The sequence below is a fragment of the Melopsittacus undulatus genome, chromosome 4 (assembly GCF_012275295.1).
Source record: "Melopsittacus undulatus isolate bMelUnd1 chromosome 4, bMelUnd1.mat.Z, whole genome shotgun sequence".
NCBI classification, from domain to species: Eukaryota; Metazoa; Chordata; class Aves; order Psittaciformes; family Psittaculidae; genus Melopsittacus; species Melopsittacus undulatus.
Window position 1 is genome coordinate 95,537,710 of NC_047530.1, and position 23,918 is coordinate 95,561,627.

Consider the following 23,918-nt stretch of genomic DNA (forward strand, 5'->3'; position numbering starts at 1 on the left):
GCCAGATGTTCCACATTTTCAAAGCTACTCCTTATTTAGTAGTCATAGAACCATGAATTCAGAAATGTGGGGTTTATGCCGCTGCTAAAAGGCAAAACCGGTCTGTAGGTTGGCTACAAACACTTTTTTCAGTTTTCTAATACCTACACCCTCTTGCTTTATGCTTTACAGCTATGTGGGTTTTGAGGCAGTTTCTTAACTGTATGACTGAAGTAATCTAGCAAATTCATTTTAATTATTTTAATATCATGGTCCAGCTCTATCCTTATTTACTGTGATGCCTTTGCAAATATTAATTTATTAAAATGTAATAATAATGAAAAATGTAATTTTCAAAGTTCACCTAAGTATTACATTAATACTGTTTTCCATCTTATGAACTAAGATTTCTTTATCCACAGTAGGAGCTGTTGGTGCTACTGTGCAGCTGCTGGCATGGATTTTGTTGCTGTTTGTTGCACCACCTCCTTGATACCCACTGAAGCAGCAGTTCAGAGGAAACTTTTCAATACATGACTCTTAAAAGTGACTTATCTGAAGAGCTTATTCTTGCACTCTGATTAACTGTGCTGTGCTGTAAAAGAAACTAGCAAAAAGTTGAACTGGAGAGTAAGACATATATGACTGACAAACAAAGAGGTGTAACTGTATAGGCACTGGTGATCTTGGCCAGCTGAGACAGGTAAGCTGATGTGCTGCTGAGAAAACTATGAAATTTACTTGCACTAGGCTACCCTAAAACACATATAACTTATAGGAGCATGAAAAAAAAATACAATCAGGATGGGATATTCAGATTAATGAAAAGCAAGTCTGACATTTAGAGTATTCAAACTCCATTTGCTTCTGCGTTCTCAGCAATCTGGGAAAAAGTCTGCTATGAAAAAAAGAGTAGGTGAGTTCAGCTGATGGTACAGAAAATCTGGAATTATACTACAAAGCTGCTGAGTTTGTAAGCAGTAATTCAAAGTTCGGTTTTCAAATTAAAGGATGAAGTGGACATAACTATTTCATTCACTTCATAGTATTTTTCTGTAATCTCAGTGCCAGTTTACCTGGTAGTGCAGTATTTTATTATGACTTCTGCATCTGGAAATTACACACATTTTAAAGGTAAAGCAAAAGACACAACTACAGTCACTCAAAGTTGTTTGCTTTAAGGTACAGGATTCCAATTTCACTAAAAGGAAGAACTACTTTAATTCCCTGTGTACTGAGACCTTGTCTCCAACTACACTTTAACAAATATACCCTAATAAATTTAAAGAACCAAACATCAGTAGAAGCTAATCATACAACAGAGACCAATTCTCTACTACTGAAATCTGTATTTTCCTGATGTGGAGGAAAAAAAGAAAAAAAAAATTTGGTCCACATACAAAGTCAAATTTGTAAAAGTAAGTCTAAGCTAAGTAAACGTTCTCTTTTTAATTCAGTACCAGTTGTAGTGGTCTCTTGAAGGTAAATCATAATGTTCTTCCTCTTGCTCTTCAGGTCCATAATCTAATGGCAGACCATAATTGTAATCAACTGTTACAACTGGTAATCTTTTGCTTTGTTCCATCTCTCTGATAGTTTCATCTTGAAAAGGTTTTCTTGCATAATCTACTGAACTATCTTCCTGGGGTACAGATGAAGATGGATGCATTGTTCGTGAAGAATATGGTGCAAATCTGTTTTTTCCTCTATTAAATTCATCTGAGGGATGCATTCTCCTCTTGTCTTCAGGACAATTTGGTCGATTACTGTAAGAAAAACACATATGAACAATGAAAACCTTAGAAATAGACCAATTGATTTATTGTTGGTGGCCACCATTAGAAATTAAACTAGCATAAGCTTGAAAGAACAATTCAGACTCTTGTTGTTTTTACCCATAAATTAAAATCCTCTCTACTGGATGTTGCAAATTTATTTATATTAATTTTTCAATTCCTGTGATTAAAATTACAGCTTTTTATAGTAACTAACTCTACTAGAAGATGTTTTTTTCCCCAAGTGCTGCTTCTATACCCTGTTTACTGAGGATTTATTTACCTAGGGGCTATTTTTTTCCTAAGCCCATGTTTTCCTTTTTGTAAATAACATGCAACAGTACCTCTCTAGTACATAGTCTCAACAGGCAATAATATACTGTGGATTTATAGCTCCAAGTACTTTAAGTATTAATTCTTCTGCAATTGGAGAATCACTCTCCTACAAAATACGTATGGAAGAATCTACAAATGTATATACAATATTTATACTTTTTGTGTTGGATTCTCTTTATTTTCAAGTATCTTGCTTTGTAAAATAAGTGGTGTATAAAGCCAATTCAGAACAATCTTTGTAATATTAGAATCTTCTCCACCACTGAACCATAGATTAATTTAAGCCTGGAAAGGATCTCTGGAAGTACCTAGGGCCACCTGCTCATTAAAAGAGTTTATGCAGGGGCCATATCCAGCTGAGTTCTGAGTATCTTAAAGGATACAATGTGGTGATTTCACAGTTGCTCTGGGCAACCTGTTCGAATGTCTGACCTTCCTCATAGCAAAATTCATTAGCTTGTTGTAGACAGCAGTGAAGATATAAGTACAGCATCTGTATTTTGCTTTTTTGCTTACTGACAACAGCTTTTCATGTTTTGTACCTGAACTGTGCTTGTCATGCCAATGAGTTACAACAGGGGTTCTCAAACCATTTAATAATCAGACTCAATATAGACAGACCACAAATCAGCCACGTTATTTTCTCTGTGTTCAGATACAATGGTATAAGCTGCATTTAAGAAAAAGTATTAAGATCCATTTTTACACTGCAGTTAATTTGTATTTTAAATTTATGAAAATGGGGGGCGGAGTATCAAGATAAGTCAGAAAACAATGTACGAAATCTGATATTTACCTATAACTTCTGTTAAAGTCATCATTATCAGACCCATAATCTCTGTGAAGTGAAGGAGATGAGGAGAAATGAGGTTCTGGTACATTTTCATGGGAAGAAAAAGACTGACTTCTGCAATTAACCAAAAGAACTGCATGTTAAGAAGAGTACTAACAGTTGTAAGCTTTGAAACTATGTGTTTATCAAATGAAATATTTTTACCTTTAATTAAAATCCACTTAAAAATCAGAAATACTTTCCAAAATATTAAAAATATTGTGAAATATTATTAGGAAATCTATTGGACTCTGACATAAGTGATATATGTATTTGGGAAAATATAATGCAAGTTCAGAAGCAAAGAGATTTGTAACAAATTATTAACTCATGGAATAAATAAATGCAAATCAAACTTTCTTGTTGCATTACTGTTTATTGCTGTCTGGCAATGGGCATAAATAAAATTTTATATCCTCTTCTGTCTGGAGGATTGCTTTCTAAATATAAGTTTCTATAAAAAAGCAAAGTAGGACAGAGTTTTGTTTCAAGCTGACTCTTAAAAGACAAAGGAAACATACAAGCTTTAAAGAAGCACAACCTTCTAATTTAGGAAACACTGGCTTTCCAAGATGCAACACTCCACTCCTTCCATATGTTAAAATAAAGAGTTAATTAACTGATCATTTATATATGATTTTAAAAGGATGAGTAATTGTTTTCAAATGTTTTTTTTTTAATTAATTAATTTGATATTTAATTTAGAAGTGCTGAGTTTTACACTTTTAGTCTCTAATTGTGGTCTTAGAGCTCAATGATGCTTTACCTTTCGGAACACCATTCACGTGGCAAATCATCATGACCCGGATGATCATGAAAAGGTCTTGGTCTTTGTCCGTGCCCTTTATTACCATAATCGAAATCTTTTAACTGAGTCTGTTCCTGTATGTCATCATAAGGCTGATGGTCATAAAAAGGTCTTCGCCTTTGTCCAGGACCTTTATTATGATAATCTTTTAATTGCATCTCTGATTTCAAGTCATTGCGAGGCTGGTGATCATTGAAATGCCTCAACCTCTGCCCACGACCCCTGTTAACAAATTCAAAATCTCCCAATTGCATCTGTGGCTGTAAGTCATCATGTGACTGATACTCATGGAAAGATCTTGGTCTTTGGTCAGGACCTTTGTTGACACAGTCTAACTCTTTCATCTGCATCTGAGTCTGAAATTCATCACGAGATTTGTGGTCTTGGAATGGTCTTCGTCTCTGGCCACGGCCCCTGCTACCAAAATCAAAATCCTTTGTCTGTCTGTCTTCCTGCAACTCTTTATGAGATGGATGGTCAGGAAAACATCTCTGCCTTTGTCCATGGCCTCTGTTAAATTCAGTGTCCCTTGACTGTCTCTCTGCCTGTAAATCATCATGAAACTGGTGTCCATGAAAGGGTCTCAACCTTTGTCCAGGTCCTTTGTTACTGAAGTCTGGGTCCTTCAGCTGAGTGTCTTCTTCATAATCATCATAAAACTGGTGATCAGCAAAGGACCTTTGCCTCTGTCCTGGTCCCCTATTGTAGTCCCAATTTCTCATCTGCACTGGTGCTCTTAAGTCATCCTGAGTCTGATGGTCATGAAATGGTCTTCGTCTTTGTCCAGGTCCCTTATTAATGAAATCAAAATCTCTCAACTGTATCTGTCCTTGCAAATCATCGTGAGAGTGGTCATCATAAATTCTTAATCTTTTCCCAGACCTGTAAAGAAATTTTTGTCTTAAATAGAACTTGTAGCTAAAAGTCATTAATGAAAACTTTTTTTTTAACCAAGAACTGATATAAAGTCATTGCAAATGTATCAAAGCTACTAAGAATCCGAGTAAGATTATAAAAGTTGAAATGTCACAGTAGAAGCTGTGACAAACATTCAATTGTAATTCTATAGTGCTTGTTTAACAGGCAAAACCAGTGATTCCAAGTAAGTAAAATATAATTGCAGATTACTGTAAAATAAAAAAGGACAGGCAAAGTAACACTCTTATTTTTTCCAAGTGAACTAATTACTTGAAGACTTCTAATAGTGCACATTCCTTTTTTTTCCCATCATCCTTTCACTGTTTAACCAAATTCTATAAATTTATTTTGCATCAGTAGGTTATATGTATAAAATCTTTTAAAATTTAGAATATCTCTAGTATTTTTAATAAGAAACAATTATATTTTCCCCTATGCAATTGTTTTGGCTTTTCATTCCATGTTTCATCCTATTACCCCTGAAAATCTTCATTTGGGAACCGCTCTACAGGTCCTTCCATTGCATGTGGTGGGGGAATAATATCTTCATCTGAATCCCAGACATCCATTCCAAGGTTACTAAGAAGAATGAATACATCTCACATAAGCTTCCTTTTTTAAACCATACTAATGAGTGAGAAAAAAACCAAAACCCTATATAAAATTCTACAGTTCAAAATGACAGAAATATTTGTATATTAAATTAAATTTAAACATTCATAACTTAGCAAATTTAATCTTGTAAATGTATCTAGGGAAGGGCTGCAAGGTAAGCAAAGAGAATACCTAAACTTCTTAAGCTTAGAAAAACATCCTAAGGGATTTGAGACAAGCACCATACCTATTAAAAAATCTGACATGGGACTAACTTAATCATGCACAAACTATGAAACAATGGTAGCAGTAAAACAAAGGGCATTCACTTAAAACTAAGAAGATGCAAATCAGTTTTTAAGTTTAAAATCAATTTACTGTTACAAGATATCATTGGTACAAATAACTTTAGAAAATGTAAAGGTTAGATATTCTTAGGTGAATATGATAAGCGTAAAATTCTTAGACACCAGGGATACACTACTATGAACAGAGGAGTTTCAGAACAATTTTCCACTTTCCCATACTTTTTATTACTAAAATTGTTGTACTTTTTATCTTTTTTATTTTTTTAATATCTGGCTCTACCATACCAACAACAGCAGGCAGATCATATAACTCTTAAAGGTATATTTGCAGCAGCTCCTTTCAGCTTATAATGAGACTACAGACTTGATACACTTGTCAGAGTATGACAGAAGTAGTGGTTGTCAGATTAGAAAAATCTTTTGAACCATCTAAATCGAAAAGGTGAATGAAGTACATTGCGCTTCATGTAATTCCTATCTGAAGTCTTATATGTGTAATTACATATTAAAGGTTCAAGGTTAATTTTGGTTTGTGACTGGAAGTGAACTTTTAAAAATACTAGCAGACATACTGGAAATTTTAAGCATACAACTAAAAGCTTTTGTTGTGTTTACCTTCTCATTGGTTGTGTTCTGAGATCTGTGAGATATACAAGACCATCCATACGATGACCTCTAGCATCACCAAAAGCTAAGGAAAAAGAGATACAAGTCTAATGAAACATGCTGAAACTGAGCCACAAATATATGAAAGGCAGGTTTCTGTTCACCATGAGATAATGAATTTCAAACAATTAAAACTTGATACTAATACTTCAGCAAGCAGACATCACGATAGCAATATTTTTTAACAACTGAAACTAGCAGTGGTAGCAACCTATGAGTCAAAACACTTCAAAGCAAAAGAAGAAAAAATGTTAAGTAGCTGAAACATATTCCCACTATGCTGTCAATTTGCCAATGCTCAAGTCTTGCATCAAAGAGAATCAAGAGTTAAATAAAATCTTCTATGGAAGACAGCACATGAAATAACTCTATAAAGTTACTAACACAGAATTGTAGTATTTATAAATACAGTTGTTGAAACTGTGAATTACACCTGTACCTTAGTTCAAACTGTATAAATACCTTGGATCGCTGCCTCTGGATCCCAGCCTTCAACATCTATAAGATACCTGCAGAAAAATATGATTATATTATTGTCCCAAAGCCATTACAGATTAATATAAGACAATATCTTTTGTGAACAACAATTTCTGTCTTTATACAACACTTACCTACAAATAAGGTAGCCAGTTCTATTAATTCCATTAGTACAGTGAACGCCAATAAGTTTCTCTACCAAAAAGGAAAAGTCATTAATAAGTGAAATTACTAAAAAACTAGTGAAAAAAAAAGCTGCAAACAGCCTGTAGCAAAATGAATGCAAATTTATTTTGAAAGAAAGTGCCTTATACAGCAAGAACTGTACTACTGCATAAATACTAAGAGCAGAGCCACACTGTGGAAACACTGATACTGACAAATGATTTTAAGAACTTCTAGGCTATGAAGGCAATAATGACTCATGAATCAAAATACTCCCACAGCAGACTAAACTGACTTATATCCCTTACACACATCAGTGTCTAGTGTCACCAGAGAAACCCTGTGCTATATGGAACATCCATGAAGGGCTGGTAGCTACAACACTAAGCTGAGGGTAGACAGTTTGCGTCAGACAGATGAAAACCTTGTTGCAGTTACTTGGACGTATATTCAAATACTATTAGGAAGGCCATTTAAGTTACTAGTAATTTTTTAAACACGCGTTTTGAAAGCAAAAAAGACATGCAGTGGTTCACATAATGTATCTTATTATGATAATAAAGTGGAAACTGCTATGGAAAAATCTGATATCCAAGGTGTCGCAAATTATCTGTTGAAATTAATAAACGATATAGTTAGCATTGAAATACATTTTATGAGGTTTTACAGCGGAAGATGCTGATATTTACCATTTCCTGCATTTTCCCATAGGAATTTTCTGACCCATTTTTTGAACTGTAGGATAGTAGCATTATCGGGGACTTCAAGTCCAACAGTGTAAAGTTTCTTATACTGCACACTTTTAGGTAAATCCTAGCAACAAGGAAAAAAAAAAGATAAAAAGTTACTGAAGTCTTGCATCAATGAAAAGCCTTAAGTGGTATCTAACATAATGCCAATATAAAACAGTAGTTCAAATCCCGAGTAGAAACTGATAACAATCTTGACACAATTCTATAGAGATATATTCTCATAGACAACCATTTACATTTTCACTTTAAAGACCTGATCTTAAAAAAAAACCCATTTTTACAGAAAGCTTATTTATCCCCACTAATAAGGCAGAACATTAACTAAAACAGAGCAGATTCTTGTAATTCCATTCTAACCCTTTACAGCTGTAAGAAATATTTGTCTTTCCCACCCACAATGAAATATATATTCTCATATTCACCCCCTTAATGCTTACAGCCCATGTACATGCAAATATTAGCATAAAGTTATAGCACTGCTATTTATTTTGCTTTTCAATAGAAGGCTGACTAATCACAACTGTTTGGATTACACTGGTAAAAAATTTGAAATTGATTGAGTAGTTTAAAAATGTACACTTTCTTAGTGGATTCCACAGAAGATCGGTTAGAAAGAAGGAAAAAGTAAGAATGTGTTTAGGATACAGACTGCAAGTCTTTTGCACCTTTTCTGTGATGCCTGACATTGAAGTCTTTATCCATTACACTAAGTTACCATAACACAAGCCACAGATGCAACTACCTGGAGAAGAAGTTATTTCCTCTGTGGTAAAACAGTTTCTATTGGAGACACAAAATAAGTCTAGATAGTTTACCTGTCTATTCCAATTCAAGGTAAGCAAATGTGTAAATACTTAAAGTCTGAAGTAACTATTTTATTTTGCTATTGTTTATATTACCTTAACTTCATAGTATCGTGTGGTATATGTTAAATCAATAATTAATCCAAGCTCCACATTTAGGGCTTTCATTGCAACTATTAAGTCTTTTGGTGTAAATTTCTGGGTTGGGGTAAGCCTCTGGTTAATTGCCTACAAGGAAAATAGAAAATATTTATTTCCTTTTTAAGTTCTAATAACAAGATATTTGTAATATTCAACTGTTTTAATTAAGACCAGGAAACATCAGTATTCAAGAAGGAATGTTTACAGTATCAGAACCACATTCATGTATTATACAGATAACAGGAACCAAATAAATAGAAAGCAAGAATTTGTTGTTTATTCTTATTCAGATGAAAATGCAAGAAAATGTGTGAGAATTTCCTCTGGTACAATCTTAACAAATATTATTATAAACACAAATTTCATAGACACAAAGATCTTGCAAAAAGTAGCATGTATATACTGACTTTTAAGTAACTAAACATCAGCAAAAAGCAAAACACCACAATCAGCTTCCCCCAAACATACTTCATCTGGCAGAGTGACATAAAATTAAGTGTATTTCACATAAACCATGAGAAGTTGTGATAAAAGAGCTAATTTATTCTGAAGGTTTTAACTTTCTCCCCACAAATGTGGAGACATTTTTATCCCTGCTTCATCTCTTGGCAGAGTGTACTTGCATGTCATTTAGCACTGAGAAATACTAAGTAAGACTAAGATGTGGTTACCAAAAAGCTGCATTAATGAATAATAAATTTCATTTGACAGAAAAAAAAATAGGAAAAAAAATGTTTACTCACCCTACTCTAGCTGTGTTTTTGAAATGTATTCTTTAGGTATGAAAATGCCTCATATATGCAAGACTGGATTTTCTCTAAATGATGCACTTGTCCATTGTGACAGCCTTTTGCCACAGGCTCAGCCACAACCAATAAGGACAGTGGCAAAAGATGCAGCAGCCTCAACCACCTCTCAGTCGCTTTGTCAATAAGAAATTCAAGGAGACTGGGCTCAGGCTAATAGAAGGCAGCCACAGACCACATACCTCTTAGCACCACAAATGGTACAGAGTAACTAACCATTTCTTCTGACTGTATGGATTATAATCTAAGATGCAAGCATGCATTCATCTCACATCTAGAAACAGAACCAGGAAACCAAATTAAGGAATAAACAGCAGGACAGTCCTGTCAAAGCTGGTACGTGATTAGGAAGCTTGAGCTAAAAAGTGTGGGATAGAAAGCATATGGAAGTATTCAGTCCTATGTATTTCAGATACTGGCATACTGCTGGAAAAACAGGGGAGGTTGTTAAGGTTCAAACAAAATGAACCTGAGTTCATTATCTCATCACTTTTCAGCAATGAGTTTTAGTAAAATTTGAAAGGGAACTTACTAACTTTGCGGTGACAATAGAGAATCTGCAAAAGGTCTATGGTAGAATGTTAAAGATTTTTTCCTTTTATTATATGAAATCACACAAACTGAGGTGGAATACAATTTACAAAACTAAGACATCTCTAAATATATTGCTTGACTGAGTAAAGAGTCACATGTGTTATGAAAAACTGTGTTTTGAAAGACCATTTGGAATTTTCTGAGAAACTCCTGCTGAGTATTCAGTAGTTTAGGTGTTTAATTGGGTTTTGAGAATGTGAGAAATCTGTATCAATTCTAAACTCCTTCTGATGGCATGGGAAAGTACTTGCCCAGACCTTATACTACAGTGTTACTGTTACCATTACAATGATGATCTGAAAGACAAAATCCTTGCAAGTAAATCTGTGACCTTTATGAAAGCTTTAGCCTTCATTAGGAGCATATCTACTGCTAAAACAATAAAACTTGAGTCTTGAAATACTGAAACTACGTTTTGCCCCTCTGGGTGAAATGACCAATCATCAATGTCTCAATAGATAGCAAAGGAGGAAGCTGCTTAAGAGGTCTGTTCCACCAACTTAATAATACTACTTCCGATCTTTGCAAAGACATGACAGTTCAGCCAGTTACACATTTTACATGTATTCTGCCAGAAACTCCATGAGCTTCAAGCACACAGTCTCTGGCAGACTTGTAATTTCTGTATCTTGCCCAGTGGACATTGAACAAACCAAAAGGACAGAAATGTTACATGTTTTGCTTTCTTGGGTACCAGACTTTGTATCTGGCCAAGCTGAAAGACAGTTTCACAGAAAAGGGATCTATGCCCCAGCAGGACTGGAAGTAAGCAACACACTGACATAGAGTGCCTACTTATGATATTGTTATAAATGTTCTCTGAGAATGCCTGCCCTTTTTATGATCTCTGGTGGAGCTTCTTCCAGACTACCACAGGAGCTGCAAGGAAAAGAGCGAAGTTAGCAATGAAGGATCTTTCTCTGAAATCTGGAGTGAAAGGGACAGTGAACCAGAAGTACATACACTGATCAAATCCTGCCTGGAGTACTGCACCTATGCAACACATTGGTGCTGGATCAAGTGGAATTACAAGAGCTGATGACACAAAAAAAAACTTCTCTCAAATACCCTAATAGCAAAAAAACTAGCTATAAATCTACTGAATTTCATAATCACTTCTAGATCTGCTCACTGATGGTCTTGGTAAAAACACACATGACTGTACAATCCATCCACGGAGAATATGACTAATGTCACATATGAGATCCTTGGTGTCAAAGTAACCAAACCATCATAAGAAAGCTGCAAAAGGATCTGCAGGAAGCAGAGCTGAATGGTGACTGAAAACATAATGGGCACCAATATACCCAAGAACCAAATTTTGTTGTCTATGAACACTAGAGTGCAATCTGTAGACAACAGCTTAGACAGATTATTTCCTCTTAACTACTAAAGTTATGTCTAGCCACTAAACTTTAAAAGAGCTTATTAACTTTTACTTCCTGTGTATCTCAAGCAAGGTCATGTGAGAATTTATATAGCACTTGTGTTAAATTTACATATAATGACAAATTTGCTCTATTTGACTTGTGCCTCAATTCACTAAAGAACTGAAGAGTCTAAAAAAGACAGCCTTCACATTCTATATTGTCACAAAGAATTAAAAGATCTGACTATTTTATAGATTAAGATGACACCCCATATTAGTAACAATCTAAAGGAAGCACTAAGACATTAATAAATCTATGAAAACTTCTTTCTTTAGTATACTCCATTCCTCCAGATCACTTAAGCTTTTTGCTTATGAAATTGGTGCTCTGAATTCTGTAATTTTAAAAGAACTGCAGTGGCTGGTATCTTATGCTGAGTGCTTCAGTTCCATAAAACTGTATTTTGGATTATACTGCCTAGATTGTTATTACTGTCATAACCCCTTCCATACAATTTTCTTACAACAGTCATGAAAAGATGTTAAATAGCCTAATGAATTTAGGCCACTTATTAGTGATCAAATTAATTGTGCTGATTGATTATAGAGATTTTATGATTTTTAAAAGATAGAAATATCAAATATGAATTTTAAAAGAAAGGGGAAAAATATAGAATATTATGTAAAAAAAGCCACTAGTAGATGACTAGAAGGGCTAAGTCTGATTAAATTATTTTACCATAAAACTTTCCTTAAGTTTGCATGAATATTCATGCTATTCTTCATTGTACCATATTTTTCAAAACAATCTGTAGTTATTTTTTTATACATACCCCTTTTAAAGGTACTTTGAATGCAATAAATCTAGTTCCTGGTATAGGCTGTCCAACTGGTGTCAAACTCCGCCATCTGTAATGAAACAAATAGTTATTGTTAAATATCTCCAGGTGACATGATTCAACAGACAACACCCATAGCTTCATAACCAATTTAAAAAAAAAAAAACAACTTTCCTTTTAAAATTGTAGTAAAACAAAACACCCAAAAATTATGATCCTTTAGAATGATAAGTTATTTCAAGCTATGTTAATTATCTTACAAATATGAGCCAAAACTGGTGCTGTGTTTCACACACTTTGAATATAATATTTATTTCAAACTTCTGCAAGAAAGATATGATAGTTTTCTTTTTTCCTAGGATGTGCCATGCAACTACTACCATAATATATTAACAGTCAAATTTCCAAACAAAAGGATCAAATAGCTCCTAGAATTCCCTGACCACATAAGCAAGCAATTGTAACTGATGTGCATGAGTTTGAAAACATGACCAGTTCAATCCTGATATGCAAGTAAAATATTTTTTTTTAAATCTATCTACATTAGTAACCTGCCTGCTTTACCAAGAAACTAAGATCTTTCTAGGAGAACTATAAAGACTTGTTATTATATATTTGAAAAAAAAAACAACAGATCAGCATTATTTTTGGATAACAGAAACAGGGAATTGCCTAATAGATGCTGGAAGAATAAACAGAATATTGCTACAGCACTGATCAGGGCAGAAGCTTATTTAGCACAATACACAGTTTAAAGAAATATTTTTATTATTTGGAAGTCTAAAGTCAGGAGCCATGATAAAATTAATCTTTATTCTCCTTAGAGCACCACCACAAAGAAAATCCTTCTTAGAAATAATTGCTCTTATCATACAGTAGAATTAAATCCCCAAATATGCAATTATTTCATGAAGTGGTTTCAAGGTATCATCAGGACATTTGAAAAGAGTCTTTTTCCTTCTTCAAATTCCAAAATTCTTCTTCAAATTAAAAAAAATCCTCTCCTCAGAATAGTAGGACATTGCATTCACAAACAAGTGGCACCGATGTAAAGCAAAGCAGATGAGTTAGGTTCAACAGGTTAAAAAGTATTGTTCTATTACAGTTGATGGAAATTTTTCAACTCAGCTAAATCAGACACCTTTAAAAAGTTACCACAGGCACGTATCAATCACTCAGTTGACAACAAAATCCAAAATTTACTTCCATTAAAAATACACAGCTGCTAGATTTTGCAAATGTGTTTACTCTATAATATACTGCTTTTTCAAGGAAATATTCTTGACTGATCTTTCCCTTCATATTTTGAAAAAATACAGAGAATATTCCATCACACCAAACTTCGCAAAAATCATCTACTAACGTGAAAATTTGTTACAACACTCAAAACACTAGTAATTCCAAACCCACAAAGAACTGGTATTCACAAATTCTACACTGCACTGAAAAAAGCTCTTGATATATCATATTTCAGAAATTTTAGGTTTCTTTTAAAAGTATGAAAAGCATGACCTGAAGAGGAAAACAATTTAATCAGCATATTAGTTTTACCTTCAAAGAGGTAACTTACTAAATTTAGGACTTTTATTTCTTCTCTTCATGTGAGGACATATTATTTCTATGACCTCTATGAAGATGCAGATGGATGACTTAAAATCTACATAGTCTTCTTCCATTTATACCTCAACCATTAAAACACAAAATATTTTTGTAAGAGTCTTTAACACTGGTGCCCATTCACTTATAATTTGTAAGTTAATGCTTAAATTAATCTCTTCCTTTAAAGGGAGCATCCAACAGCTTTTAGATTCCTTTCTGATTTCCACAAAACCACATAAATTATAAAATAAATGGAATACTCCATTTTAAAGTTGTCTAATCACCAAGTATTTTGCTTTGTTCACAATTCCCATATGGGACCATAACAAAAACTAAATGCTGGCTAGCAAAATGCTCAAAGAAATAGGCATAATTGTTCTTGACATAGTATATAAATACTAACATTACCATTCGCAGATGCTTGGAAGTAACAAGGGAAACACTTATAGCATGGTAACCAGAAGTGTAATCAAGACTTATAGTGTAGACTTACAAATGCTTATTTTAATGGATAACAAATGAAGTAACAAAGGAGTAGCAGTAACTCATCATTAGGAAGGCGGTCACAAACAGCTGTCATGCAGAAGACTGATACAAGGTGAGAAGGTATAAGGGCAAGCTAGAGATTAAATCACTAAGAGACGTTTGAAGTAAAACCTTTTCACCAAATCCTAAATTACTGCAGGAACTTTATACTTGGTAATTGCAACAAGTGAACAAAACCAGTCTCCTACTTTAGGTATTTTCTTAGCTTAGGACAGCTGATTACAGGGATAAAAAAGAGCACATTCTCAACCACCGTCATCTGAAAAGCATTGCTCAAAAAATTACAGATTGAGTATTACAGAAGCATTCCAACTTAAGAAGTCTTCCTAGAGTGAATTTTTAAGTTTGTAAACTTCTGAGTCTGGTCGTTGTATACTAGCTGTAAATTATGGAAACAAAATTTTCAGACTATGTTCCATTTATTCTAGTTTTAGGCAAATTCTATATGAATCGTTCACAAACATATATGCATATGAAAAGATCACAAACAATGCAAAAGGGCTGAAAATATTACTGATGCTAAAAAACCCCACAACATAGAATCATAGAATAGTTAGGACTGGAAAGGACCTTCAGATCATCTAGTTCCAACCCCCCTGCCATGGGCAGGGACACCTCACACTAAACCATATCATCCAAGGCTTAATCCAACCTGGCCTTGAATCATGAAAATATCTTAGTTGCAAAAAGCGCTCAGTTAAAAAAAAAAGCTAAACAAAATCTACAGGCTAAACTGTGATATCTACTCTGTGCATACTTTTTCACTTCATCTTGGAAAGGTCCTAAATCCTATGAACCTTATTTAGATGTATATTTAATCTGAACTACAGTTAAAATTAATGACAAAGTCAGGTTTAATACCAGCTTCTGCTCCTTGATAATTTATATAACTCTGGAAATCACATGCCTTTATTTAAATAAATAAATAAATACTCCTGCTTTTGCTCTTACACTTCCAAATAAAATTAGAAACTGCCTTGAGATATAGAAACTAGTGCAGCAAATGCTGTCATAGAGATAAATCATGCAGTATTTTTTCTTCCACCTAGTTCAATTATTCTTTGGTGTTACCTTTACCAATAAAATGTATGAAACACTTTACAAAAGTAGGACTTGACAGTCAGCCATATTCACATCTATATGTTTAGAAACATTTTGAAGGAAGGCAGAAGTAAAAAAGTCCCAACCACAAATGATCAAGTAAGACAACTTAAAAGACACCATGAATTAGAAATTCAGATATTGTTTAACCTGCTTTCTCATGGAAAATCATGATTGTCATAAATATGAGCAATTAGGAGCCAGTAAGAAATGATTTTTTAAAAAAGGCCTAAAAATCTTATTTTCTGTCATTAGCAAGTAAAAAGGGCTTTGTAAAAATTCTGACCTTTTTTTCAGATTTAGGGACTGACAGAACAATGCACCAGAATTTCAGTTTGTTGTCAGATGTTAATGAACTTCGGGCTTTTATTCTCCTGTATTTAAAGCTGTCTAAATCCTTCCAGAAATAAATCTGCATAATCAGCAAGAAACTTGAAAGCTGCTGACACTTCTATGGTAGAAAACAAACTGAAAGCACTCTTCATCAAAATATATTTATATTTTATATAAATATAGGTATTCTATGTTAGCTTTAAAATTACATTTAAAAAGGAAATGTCAGCATACTGCTGCAGAACTAAAAATTATCTCAAACTAAAGCCAGTAGAAAACAGCAGATTAAGTAATGGTCAGCTAAGGAAATTAATTCAAATTTGTTCTGTTGCCAACAAAGGAATCTGGTTGGGAATTATAGGTGACAGGGACTAAAGAAAGTGAAACTCTGACAGAAGTCTAAATAAAGGCAGAAATGACCAAAGACAAGTGTGTGGCAGGTGGTCACATAAGTAGGAGTTTCATGAGCAGAGGCTGAAATAAACATTTTAACAAGTATGAATGAGAATTGTGACACATGATTTGTGTTCTGCTTGAACGTAAGTAACAGAAGACAGCTAGGAGTCAAAGGTGTTAACACAAGACTTGGCACTGTCATCATTCCTGTACTGATGACTAAAAGGTAATCAAAGCTTGAGTGAAAAACATGCTGGACATAAAGTAGCTGGAAAAATGGCAGGAAGAATTTCCTAAAAGAGGCAGTGGTGTCTTGCTGAGACACAGACATGAAATTTGTTTCTTTGCCTAGAAATAAATCTAGGCAGTTGCATCAAATAGTTCTGTCTGTAGAACCAATGGCATTCACATTAGAAACATGCTATAAGAATCTAAAATGGAAACATGGAAACTCAAAGAAACACTGCAGTTTCTCAACACAAATAATAGTCAGAAGAAGGCATATCCAGGAAGAAACTAAAGTCTGAGAACTCTACAAAACACTATCATTGTCAAATTGCAGATAATCTAGGTCAGCATACATAAAGCAAACTATCATCGGATAGCTTAATCTATCATGGATAGATTAAAATCCGTGATATTTCTGGTCCTTTCACAAAACAAACTCCCTTCAGAATCTCAAGAAGTATGTAAAAAGAACTGCAAATCAAACCCTTAAGTTTGTACAAGAATACTTATTACAACCTTTTATGGGCCTAATGTGGTAATTAATATTTTTCTGAACTTTAAACTATCCAAAGCCACAAAGCCCCCCAAATTTTGCATGTTCAAACGGAAAAGTAATTAAGAGACTACAGCACCTAAGTAAAAAGTGACATGTTGTGCACACAATACATTTTCAATTACAGCTTTATTTTTCTAAGTTTTCAAAGAGGTAATCAATCCATGGACTACATGCTCATCAAGACCTGAAATTCAACAAAACATACAAATTAACAATTATTTTACTATTTAGCTTTTGCAGTTCCCACTTCCCTATCATGTTTGTCTTCATCATTCCCCAACTACCACCACTTACCTCAAAACACAGGCAGAATTTTGCCTGCCATTCTAAATAAAAGAACTATTCTATGATTCTATGAATTGGGTTTTGGTTGAGAAAAGTGTTGAAATCAAAATAAAAAATAATTCTCCTTTCCCTCTGAAATTTCTGTGATGCTTGAATGACTCCCTGTTACATACAATTGTTACTAATACTACAGACTCCAGACAGCTAATCTGTTGGAGATTTTTAAGTCTAGTTTACATGGAAATGTATTACTCTCCTCGTCCGTTTTAATTTAAATGAAAATCAAGCATGTTTCATTGTCTTTTTCTTTAATCTAAACATTTCAGATATATTCAGTAAAACAACAGAAACTAGCTTCATGTATCCAATGAAAGTTTTCAAGCTACGTGACCTAGATTAACCCATGAAACCAGCAGCCGTATGCTTTGTAAAGGCAGCAACCAGTGAAATGGCATCTGTTGCAAGGAAAAAAAAAAAAGGCAACAAAAACTTAAAAAAACCCAAAACACTTTTAGAAAACAATCAGCTCCAAAACCAAGCAACTAAGCATCATCAACAGAGCCCACACAGCAGCCTCTAGCTTCAAGCAGGATAACATAAGACATTACAGAAATGCCCATGATACAGGCAAGTTTACAGTAAATTTGAGTCAGACAAAATTCAGTGTTCATTCTGAAGCCTCTTTAGTTAAGTTCAAAGGTATATTGAACACCAAGATAATAATCCAAGCAGAGAACACTATAATAGTTATATTTTGCATACATCTTGCTATCAAAAAAACCCAAGTGAAAAAGTGATAGCCAATTTATGTAAGTTTTGAAGCATAAAAACTACCTATCAACAAACTGCAAAATACCTATTTATGATTTTTTAGAAGAAAAACAGTATGCTTCATATAAAGATATTATGTACATTCTTGATGTACATAACAGAGCTACTAAATAACTCATAGGTACCATACAACAGAACCACTGAATTGGAAATCATTTGAAAGATTTATGTCTTAAGTTTGTCAGATCTCAATGACAGAGTTACACAAAAATACAGAGCATGGGAAACTGTCACGAGATATCCTACAAACTCTCTATGGCAAACACTGGTCTTTCTAAAGCCTAAACCCACTTCAGACTGCTTATGAAACTGATGTTTACATTAGTATATGCTAAAAAAAGGAATAAAAACCTTTGTACTGTAATACCTATATAGAGTAATTATGGTATTTTTCCATATTATTTTCCAAGCGGTTTCCATGACTCTCTAGACAGACAGTCAGTACTACTCTGTTGAAGAAAAGGCAGCTGTGCAAAGATCATAATATGCTGTCAAGGCAGAATACATACTGAACAGGTCAAAACCAGAAGGAAGGGAATACAGCTCTTAATCATCTGTTACTACACTGATGTCTCACTTTGCTTTTCTTCATCCCCTGTAAGTGGGACACAAGTAAGTCCTAGCTTGTAAAAAACAGTGTGGATATAAAGCATGGGAGAAATGTTTCCTTACTGTGTCAGGAGGTAATTGTACAGCTTTATATTTGTGGTGGTGTTTTGTACACAAGATATGGGCCTTCAGCACTTACAGTAATGTTATCATTAGTTGGGTATTATAAAAAGTAATTTCTCTCCATCCCATACTTTCAAGTGCAAATGTTCTGTGCCTGATGGTAAGAGGCACTTTTACTTTGCAAATAAACTCTCACCTTATGGTATCCCTTCTCTTTCATCCACCCTTGAACATGCCCAATCAGTTCTGCCACAGTATTTAATGATCCTGTCTAAAGGAAAATGCTGATGCTTTTAAGTCCACACAGGAAAAAAATCAGTTAAACAAGTATGTTTATAGTGCATAGGCAGAAATAATTCAGCTTTGTCTTTATAATAAAAAGATCCCACTGCTGGTATTTTTTTATACCATTTAAGGAAAACAATGTAAGGTGACATTTCTGCCAAAGTTTTTCAGAACTGAAACTGAGTTTATGAAATTATACCCACAGCAGGATTTTGAATGCTGAAGCACAAACATACATAAATCTGTAAAACATCACAGTATTTTATGACTGTTTGTTATGTAACTTGAACTCCTTCTACTGTATGATGTTTAAAACATCATAGTATGCATTTCCTGAAAGACAATAACATTTCAGAAACTGTGAAGAACCAAAACTTGACTCCATGGTGGAAATGACATTGCAAGCTGCTCCTTGAATCCCTCTCTTTGATGTCTCTCTCTGTAACAAAATTACTTCTCCAGCACTTCTTTCCGGGATTGAGACTACACTGAACACTGTACACTTTAGCTCTGCTCCTAAACATTACTGAGAAAATAGAAACACTTCTAGCTATGAAGGAATATAGGAAGAACATATCTTGCTTCTAGTGCACCCCCTCCTCTCACTGCTGGAGCAAAAATGGTGCAAATACCATCAGATCAAACATTCGCCTAACCCAAACATGGGTTAGGTGACAGTGAGCTAAGAACAAGGTACAAGACCTTGATGCAGTAGCATCATTGGCAATTAATATCAATCTGATATTACTTTAAATACACCCAAAAGTGCAGATATCTAGCAAGGTTGTGCAATGCTATAGCACAATCCTTACATGAAGTCAACTTCAATTACGTTGCAGATGATATTGTAAAAGGTCATAGTATTTAGCTGACCAGTTGAAAACAGAATCAACGTTTCTTGTTTAGTTGCATTAGTCCTAGCTGCTTATAACTTAAATGAACCTCAAAGTTATTCTATTGCTTTAATTAGCAGACCAGAATTTGGATTGAGACTCTTTAAGAACTGTATAAGGAATTGAGGCAGTAGTGTGGCTTTCTTTTGTCAACTGCAAAGTTTCTCTTGCAGTATCATTAAAAATACAGTTACTGTTAGATTTCTTGCTGTTACAGTACTGTGATATGATCGAGGCTGTACTTCCATAGTATGCTACCATCTAGACTGGTCCCTATGCTATAGTAGAGTACTACAATCTCAATTCTGCCAACAGCTATTTCTGGGGCCAGTAAACTGCATGTGCAGGACACCTAAGTTAAAATTAGTTTTCCTTAAGTCCTCTTCCAGCATTCACAGCTATTTTTTCCTGGCGTACTAAACAAATCACAGTGAAAGACTGTAACATTGTGCTAGCACAAGGATGACATTAATATATTGCTGCATGAGATCAGGAGACTGACAATTCCTTAAAACCCTGTACTGCCAAAACCCAGATACTGTAGATGTCTAGCCTTATTTGTTAATATTATCAAACAGTGAGTTTCTGGAGAAGCTGAAAGCACTTCAGTATCATGAATTCTGTCACATGGTAGCAGAAACTTCATAACCAATTACTCCATGGTAGATGTTTCTCTCCTTGAAAGATACACAGCTGTTTCCAATCACAGAAGCCAAAGTACAGTCCACTGCTTCTTCCATACTTGAGAAATGCATGTAGCCTGAAAGCTCCAGTTCAAATGCAAGGAAAAAAAGAAGGGAGAAATGAACACTTGAGTTTCTATGTCTTAGTAATAATCTCCCAATATGGCAAAACCAAGGAGGACAGTTATTCTTTTCAAGCTCTCTGCATTACTGCCTGCAAACCTAACCCAGGTTAGCTCAATTTTGTCTAACTTGTAACTGAAATTTTATAGGAACTGTCAGAGAAAGACAAACTTAGCTTTTCTTAAATTTTATTCTAATTTTAATCTCCGAGTTTGTCAGCTATGAAAAGAAACTTCTAAATTTCATGAAGTTATTTTGAAAATTTCTTCAACTTTTGTTTCTATTTATTGCTTTTAGGCTAATAGATTTTGCAGGAAACCATGCTTTTTGTATTTTACTGCTCCTCCTCAGAAGGTTCCCATGAAACTAGGACATCAACCTTGCCTCAGGTAACAAGAACTGCAAGTTCTTGTCCCATTACAGTGTGCTTTTATGCCTCACCACACTCTTCTATCAAAGTTTGTACTGATGTCAGCAGTAACACATGGGTTAAACTTCTCAACTGAAGACATCCTTTTTCTTCTTCTTCCCAGTGGAGCTGGAGAACTGATAGAACTGTATCTGTTTTGTAGTCCCCATATGCACTCCCAATCAAGACATCAGAAAGCTTGTATAATGCCATTTGGGGCTTTAAAATTACTTTTGTTATTAATTATTTAAACATTTTTGTTGTCCCACTGTTAAAAACAAAACCAAAGGATATTTCTGGACCTGAATCCATAAAAATATTCCTTGTTCACATGCATGCAACCACCTGCTCCCATCTTATCAGCTCTTGTTCCATTCCTGGTAACAAACATCTGAGTCGTCAGAAAGGTAAGACTATTCCCCACTTCCCCAGTGTATGTACCTGAGGATAAGGTTAGGAAGAAGGGACTGTATTTGTCTAATGAAGAAGTGTTCACAGGCAGGTCGGAGCATTATACTCACCTGGGGGATGAAGGGCTGGGTTGTTCCTGTCTTGGAGAAGATACCTACCTTACCTCGCTGTAGGTGGTGAAGATGTTTGTGACAAGAAAGCGCCTGGGACAGTCAGTGCCCCTTCTTTGTGGGCAGGGCTGTGCCCGCTCCTGCCTCTTGCTTAGTGTGAGGAATACTTACCCATCGGGGATAGTATTCTTCTTTACCATGCTGAAAGCAGGAGCAGGCAGAGCAGGAGACAGCGGTGAAAGTGGGCACTGCAGCAAAGGAGAGAGAACCGCGCAGTTAACACGGTGCTAATCTCTTTCTCCATCAGTGGGCCTTTTCACAGGGCTGAGTCTCAAGTAAAATAAACCAAGCAGTCAGCTGGGGCTTGAAGCCATCCTGAAAAAGTTTTGCAGCTTGCATGCTAACCTATTATTTCCACTGTTACAGCACGACAAAAGGGAAATACAACTCACCTCTCCCCTCCAGGAGATCAAACGAAAACGAGAGGAGAGGCAGCAGATTTCTAACTCTAGCAGCAGCGCTGCAGGGATGAAGATCTTCCTGGAGCCCCTTCTGTCCCTCTCCTGTGGTTCGGAGCAGTCTGTTCTGCCCTTGTGCTCCCACAGCTAGAACTCTCGTCTCAATGAGAAGCTCCAGGCAGCTGCAAGAGGCGAGGCCGGCACCTCAGCAAGGGAAGGACCATCACCTGCCCCACTCTAACCTAGACCGGTCCGCTCCCGCTAGATCCTGGCCAGCGTCACCGCCCGCCAATCTCAGTAGGACCAAGACAGGGAGAAGGGCGAGGAGAGCTGCCCCCCAGCGCGGAGGGCCCATGTCCGCCGCTCCAAAGACGCTTGAGGATCGAGTAAGGCTCCCTCCTCAAAGCCACACGCCCCCGAAATCGCGGGGAGCCGAAGGCAGGATCGGCCTCCGAAGCCGGCTCAAGGCGTTTTTCTCTTAGCGGGAAGCGGCTGAGCTCGGGGGAGATAAAAAAAGAGCGGGGCAAGGGGCTGGGGGGGAGGGAGGTCGCGGCCCGACTACGGGGGGCCGGGCTGCCGGCTGTCGAAGAGGGATGCGCTGTGCGGAGAGCGGCGCGGGCTACAGCAGGAGTCGGAAACAGGGGAAGGCCCGGACGCCGGCGGGGCGGGGAGGACCGGGACTGCGGGTGGCCCGTACCCTGACAGGATTTCCCTTGCAGAGGAAGGTTGTGGCGAGACAGAACGTTCCCGAAAGGGTCCGGACTGCGCCTGTGCCGCAGCCGGCCGGCTTGCCGGGGTAGGCAATGCGCCTGCTCCTCTAGAGCCGGGCCGGCAACCGCCGACTACGCCTGCGCGAAGTGGAGGGCTGAGGAGCCAGAAGAACCACCCCTAACACGCAACAGGGCTGGCCATTAGGATGGCGGGGGGCCTCTACGCGTGCGCGGTCGTGTGAAGGGGGCGGGGACAAACCTTGAGGTGCATGCGTGCACACGGGGGCGGGGCGGGGCGGGGCGCGGAGCGAGCGGGTGGGCGGGGGCGCACGCGCAGGGGCTGGGCGGGGCGGGGCGGGGCGGGGCGGGGCGGTCAAGAGGGTGTTGTGTGAGGTTGGAGATTGTGGGGATATGGTTATTGTGGGTTTTGGTGACGGGTTTTTTTGGTTCCATTTGGGGTCATTGTTGGGTGGGAGGTAGAGGCACCTGTGTTTTTTCTTGGTGGGAGGCTTTGTGCCGGGTGCAGCTCTGGAAGTGGAGCTTGGTGGCCCGGCGGAGCCGATGAATGAGCAGTTGCCGGAAGCTCAGCCGGGGCTGCGGAGGCTTGAAGGAGTCTTTGAGGGGGAACCTCACGGAGCGGACGGGTCTGGAGGGTTTGTTGGCCTTGTCTTACAAAGACGGACTCGTTCACACCTTTTCTATCGGAAAAGATTTCGGTTTCTGTGCTCGCGGTTACTTCCGACTCTATTTTACTGTATTGGGGTTTTTTTTGGTTCAATCTGCCTGTAGATTACTCCTCTGTGCTGTGTCTGCTCCATCTGTCTTGCAGCACTGTCCTGTTCACGTCTTGTGTTCAGAACGTGTATAGATGAAAGGACATGTTCACTTCTTTTTAGAGTGGAAGGCAGGTGGGGGATGAAGGAGAGGTGATCGGTGAACTAGTGTTGGATCACTGGTATTAATGTGCGGTCTCTATTATTAGTTTTAGTTTTCATTTTCAGGCTGGCCTTTAAGTCGTTTGTGAAACTCCTTCAAGTGTTTGTCTTTTGAAAGAATGTAAGTAGTTGATAGCTTACAGTGTATTAAGGTACAAATGCTGTGAAATAATAGCCTTTTTGGATTTCATA

General features: G+C 36.6%; 1 protein-coding gene across 6 annotated transcripts; it reads right to left on the reverse strand.

The window, feature by feature from the left end:
* Positions 1-349: 349 nt before the first annotated feature.
* LOC101873335 (uncharacterized) lies at positions 350-22,901 on the reverse strand. Of its 6 annotated transcripts, none has more exons than XM_031044667.2 (13): positions 22,779-22,901; positions 22,076-22,263; positions 21,795-21,871; positions 12,157-12,232; positions 8,510-8,641; positions 7,548-7,671; positions 6,828-6,888; positions 6,679-6,725; positions 6,166-6,241; positions 5,126-5,227; positions 3,689-4,612; positions 2,887-2,928; positions 350-1,745 (listed from the first exon to the last, which is right to left on the reverse strand). In XM_031044667.2, exons 3-13 carry the CDS (start codon positions 21,821-21,823, stop codon positions 1,433-1,435), a joined length of 1,926 nt encoding a protein of 641 aa, XP_030900527.2. In that variant the 5' UTR covers positions 21,824-21,871; positions 22,076-22,263; positions 22,779-22,901; the 3' UTR covers positions 350-1,432. The 6 variants fall into 6 exon arrangements, with proteins under 6 accessions (XP_030900527.2, XP_030900525.2, XP_030900528.2 ...); XM_031044665.2 differs by having other exon boundaries at positions 2,887-2,997; positions 22,779-22,900; XM_031044668.2 differs by lacking the exon at positions 5,126-5,227 and having other exon boundaries at positions 2,887-2,997.
* Between the last annotated feature and the right edge of the window lie 1,017 nt (positions 22,902-23,918).